The sequence below is a fragment of the Pteropus medius genome, unplaced genomic scaffold (genome assembly GCF_902729225.1).
Source record: "Pteropus medius unplaced genomic scaffold, Ma_sr-lr_union100, whole genome shotgun sequence".
Taxonomy (NCBI): Eukaryota; Metazoa; Chordata; class Mammalia; order Chiroptera; family Pteropodidae; genus Pteropus; species Pteropus medius.
Window position 1 is genome coordinate 137676 of NW_024349140.1, and position 5786 is coordinate 143461.

Below are 5786 nucleotides of genomic sequence, written 5' to 3' on the forward strand. Positions count from 1 at the left end.
AGAATGGGTATGTGGTTTTCTACCTAGGAAATCATAAAGTGGCACAGGCTTGACCACAAAAGAGGCCGTAATATAGAACACAGCAGTCCCTGCTTATCCACAAGGGCTACGTTCCAAGACCTTCAGGGGATGCCTGAAAATGCAAATAATACCAAACCCTATATATAGATATTATGTTTTTTCCTATACATACATATTTTCACTTAAACGAAGCACTTCATGGCTTCTCTTTGGCTTATCTAAATTGCCAGCATCACTACTCTTGTGCTTCAGGGCCATTATTAAGTAAAATAAGGGTTACTTGAACACAAACACTGTGATACCGTTGATCCAATAATCAAGTCTGCCACAAAGCGACTAATGGTGGGTAGGGTATACAGTGTGGATACACTGGACAAAAAGATGATTCATGTTCTGGGATGGACAGAATAGGATGGTGTGAGATTTAATCATGCTACTCATGCTACATTTTAATACTTATTGTTTCTGGAATTTTCCATTTAATATTTTAGTGGTTGACTACAAGAACTGAATGTTTTTCCTCTCAAGAAAATTAGTAATAATTCTATAATTATACGATTTGTAGATATTATTATAATATATTTAATAATTATGTGTATAATTATTTATAATTTATTGAGCACTTGCCACATGACAGACACTAAGCTCTTAATATTTATCCTTTCATTTAATCTTTACATTATTGCCACTCATTTTATGGATGAAGAAACTGAGTTTGAATAGCTACCCAAAGTCAAAATACTTGAGCTGCGATACAAGCTCATTTTAATCTCACTCCTCCGTACACGCTCCTAATCACCAATCCATACAGCCTATGTGCTAAATTCCTTTGCTCTGAAACAACTTTCCCACATCTAGTTGCCTGATAAACTCCTACCTGACCTTCGAAACTCAGGCACAATGCCTCCTCCTCTGTGAATCCTTTCCTGCCCTGATCCTAGGCAGAAGTCCAACCACTGGGTACCCAAAGTATTGTGTATGTGTCTTTATTGTGTTGCAGATCAGACTATTATTCTGAAATGATGTGAACAATGTTCACTTTTCCTTGAACTCTAAATTTTGTAACCATAGGACTAAGTTATCTTACTCCCATATGTCACTGACTGACTGTGGAAAATGACACCAGTGAGGCAGCCCATTCCATTTTTGGTTGGATTTCATTGTTAGAAAGTTCTTCGTTAGGGTGAACCACACAGCCAGCCTCATTAACATCTACTTCCCAGCAGCAGGAAGCAGTTGGTTGTACCACATGCATCCCTCTCATTGAAGATTTTCAGATACTGAGGGCATGTCATCTCTCCCAAGAGGCTTATCTGATCATGTCCTATGGTGTCCCCAGCCATTTCCTATGAAAAATTCCACCCACTTCCCTCACTGTACTTCCCTCTATCACAAAGATCTTGTCCATTTATCTCTTTGTTTGTCACTGAAACCCTGATAGAGACTGTGGGGTTCAAGGAAGGGAGCACCTTGCCTGGGTGATGAATATCTTATGTCCAACCTAGCATGTGACAAATTTTGTTGAGTGCATAGGTGAATAGTAGGTTGAGGGCTTGAATGTGATAGGAAAATCAGCAAAATGAATAATTAAAGACAGCCTTGAAGGTCATCTGTGTGAGAATGGCAGCCTTAGGACAAAGAGCTCCAGTGAGGACTTCAGTAGAATCCACTTGCCTTTAAATGATCTGTCTTGCTACTTCTCAAACTACCCACAGTTGGGAATAAATATTCTTCTGGTTCTGCATTGTTCACTGTTGGAACTGTGTGTAGTGTATGGTATTCCAGCGCAATCTGAGTTTACTTGGGGTCTTGGAGGTTGTCAAGGGTTTTTAAGTATTCCTAATTTAGGTTTGCAGCTCTTTCTAGTCCATCTCATTCTTGTCTGTCTCATTCACTCAGGCAATATTTATTAGAGACTCACAATCTTGCAGGCCTGGTGCTTTATTCTAGTCCTTGAAATTGAGTCAGACTACCCACAGGTTGCTACTTTCCCATCCAATGCATCTAAGTCACCAATAATAACTGAGCTCATTGATAACTGTCTCATCCACCTAGCCCCAGGCCATTTGATCCCCAAAATGCTGTCTGTCACTCAAGTGCCTCTATGGCCCAGACTCACTAGATTCACAATTTCAATTTGACCCCATCGCTGGCTGATAATACATTGCTCTTTGCTGCAGATTTTCATCCAGGTACTTGGATCAAGGTCCATCTCTCTGTTTTCTTGCTTGAATTGTTGCTTCAGCTCCATCATCCCCTATTTCACCTCCCAGCCTTTTCGGAATTTCACGCCTATTTGGCCCCAGGACCACTCAGATAAGGGCTATTGAAATGTTCTACTAGGGCTGTATTAATGTCTTTGATGTGGACCTCAGAATTTGGACTATAAGAGTCAGTGGGAAGCCCTCGATTGGGATGTGGCCAAGTATCTTATTCAGAGATTCAAGTGACTGCTCTCCCATCTCATGCCTGTGACAAATATCACAAACTGATTATTGTTTTCCCACTACTGATTTCAGCTGTGACCTCATAACTCCTCTCAAGATGGCACTCTAGGCAGCCACTACCAATTGATGGCCATTGGCAAGTGGAATGAAACTTATTTGCCATCCCCACACAGGCTTCTTGCCATTGGTTTCCTGTTCTTGCAGCAAAGTTATGTCATGTAAAACATGAGGGATGTGAATCAATCGGTGACCTCTGACTTTTTTCTGGTGGGCCTCTTCAGTCACTCAAGGTCACCACAGCTACTCTTCTCCCTGGTGGCTGCCATGTTTATTGTAGGCCTCCTGGGCAACACTGTCCTGCTCTTCCTAATCTACATGGACTCCCGACTCCACACACCGATGTATTTCATGCTCAGTCAGCTTTCCCTGTTTGATGTCGGCTTCCCGCTGGTCACCATCCCCAAGATGGCTTCAGATTTCCTGCAGGGAGAAGGTTCCATCTCCTTTGGGGGTTGCGCAGCGCAAATATTCTTCCTCACACTGATGGGCGTGGCTGAGGGCATCCTGTTGACCCTCATGTCCTATGACCGTTATGTTGCTGTGTGCCGCCCCTTGCAGTATCCTTTGCTTATGAGGCGCCAGGTATGCTTGCTCATGGTGGGCTGCTCCTGGCTGGCAGGTGTGCTCAACGCCTCCATCCAGACCTCTGTCACTCTGAACTTCTCCTACTGTGCCTCCCACATCGTGGACCACTTCTTCTGTGAGGTGCCAGCCCTGCTAAAACTCTCCTGTGCAGACACCTCTGCCTATGAGTTGGCATTGTCAATCTCGGGGGTTCTGATCCTTGTTCTTCCCCTGTCCCTCATTACCACCTCTTACGGCCATGTGTTGGGGGCCGTTCTACGCATGCGCTCAGAGGAGGCTCGAAATAAAGCCTTCACCACTTGCTCCTCTCACATCACAGTCGTGGGGCTGTTTTATGGCGCAGCAGTGTTCGTGTACATGGTACCAGGTGCCTACCACAGCCCACAGCAGGATAACGTGGCCTCCCTCTTCTATGGCCTCGTCACTCCCATGCTTAACCCCCTCATCTACAGTCTGAGGAACAGGGAGGTGCGAATGGCATTAGTCAAGGTGCTCAGCAGAGCTGGGCTCAGGCCAAAGTGATGACCATATAGAGGGCTTCTGGTGTGATTTCAGCAGTTCTCCATCCCACTCATGGCCTCAAAGCAGCCACTTGTGAAGCAGCTGCTAAGCCCTCATGTTAAAGGCTGAGTGTCCAGCTTCTTCTCATCCTGTGTGATGGATTGGGTTTACGTTTTCTCCATGGACTTACAGAAATCAACAATAGCAGCCCCAAGCACTTCTGGTATATTCTTTCCCTATTCTTTAGTATTATTTACATGAATGGAAGGCATAGGGAATATAGTCAATAATATTGTATAGTGCCAGGTGGGTACTAGACTAATCCAGGGAATCACTTTGTAAATTACATAAATGTCTAACCACTTTGCTGTACAGCTGAAACTAATATAAAATAATATTGAATGTCAACTTCAAAAAAAAAACAACTAGAACTGAAATTTAAAAGCTCTAAAGGAACCAGAAGAAAGCATAAAAGACAGTATATATAAACTATATATTTTACCTAAATATGTCAGTTAATGAAAGAAAACAGAAGGTACATAAAGGGTTATGAAGTGAATTTTTCAGGATAGAGGAGAGGCTGAAGCAGTAGAGGATGTGCTTACTGTATACTTAATGGTGGAAGAAATGGGTACATTCAATAGCAGAAGTTTGAGGACAGCCATTAGTCTGATCTAGAGCATCAGTTGTGAGTCCTTATGGCTGAGGGGAGTTGTAACAGAGACTCTTAATGAGAGAGAGAAGGATCCCTTGATAAATCAATGTAAAGCAGTCCCAGTTGTTTTCTAATATCTGAATGAATGCACCACTCATATGTATATTATTTGTCCGAGTTATTGTATATCTGAGTTTAAATATTATATGTATTTCACATAAATTTGAAAATCAAAATTTCTATTTTTTCAAAAATATACCGTAATTCCTTAATAGCTAGTGAAGTTGAGCATATTTTCACCTATCTGTTGGCCACTACATTTGATAAAAGAAAATGACTGTGATATTCTAAAATATCTTAACTATTGATGAATTTAAATATATATGTGAGAATTATCTGAAAAAACATTCACCTGAGGCATTTTAGGAGGTATTTTCTATGATAATGTAGTCACTCTTGTGAAAGTAGTTTTGTTTATAATTGTTGATATATTTATATATTATACATATTTATTTACATTTATTTATATTTTCTATGAAAATAAACTTTTATTCAGATCTCCTAGTTTATTTTTAGAGATTTCAGCAAATAGTTCCTTCCAATTTTCTCTCTCAGCAGCTACTTCTCCTTTATCATTTCTAATTTTCCATTTTAATGTTATCTGCCTTTTTCTGAATTAGATTAGCTAAAACATATCTTGGATGTCTAAAATAGTTGTCACTGTTATATGTTTCTAAAAAAAATTATACATCATGATCAATTGGGATCCATTCCAGGGGACCAAGAATGGTTCAACATACACAAATTGATCAATGTGATACATCACATAAACAAAATAAAGGATAAAAATCAAATGATCATATCAATAGATGCAGAAACAGCATTTGACAGCATCCATATATGATTGACACTTAATAAAGTGCATATAGAAGGAAAGTACCTCAACATAATAAAGGCCACAGAAGACAAACTATCAGCTAATATCATACTTAATGGTGAAAAACTAAAAACCTTCCCTTTAAGACCAGGAACTTGACAAGGCTGCCTGCTCTCACCAATCTTACTCCATATGGTATCAGAAGTCCAAGCTAGAGCAATCAGGCAAGAGAAAAAAATAAAAGGCACCTAAATTGGGAATGAAGAAATCAAATTGTCACTTTCTGCAGATGACATGATTCTCTATATCAGCGGTTCCCAACCTTTTTGGCACCAGGGACTGGTCAATCTATGAGAATCTACTGCCTGATGATCTGAGGTGGAGCTGAGGCAGTGATGTTAGAACTGGGGAGCACTGCAAATGCAGATGAAGTTTTACTCGCCTGCCTGCTGCTCACCTCCTGCTGTGTGGCCTGGTTCCTAACAGGCCATAGACTAGTACCTGTCCATGGCCTAGGGGTTAAGGACCCCTGCTCTATATAGAAAACCCCCAAGACTGCACTAAAAACCTGTTAGAAACAATAAACAAATATAATAAATTTGCAGAATACAAAAATCAACATACAAAGATCTATTGTGTT

At 40.6% G+C, this 5786-nt stretch overlaps 1 protein-coding gene across 1 annotated transcript; it reads left to right on the forward strand.

The window, feature by feature from the left end:
• Positions 1-2693: 2693 nt before the first annotated feature.
• On the forward strand, positions 2694-3635 carry OR2Z1 (olfactory receptor family 2 subfamily Z member 1). Its single transcript, XM_039880513.1, has one exon. The coding sequence runs from the start codon at positions 2694-2696 to the stop codon at positions 3633-3635; it is 942 nt and encodes a 313-aa protein (XP_039736447.1).
• Positions 3636-5786: the final 2151 nt, after the last annotated feature.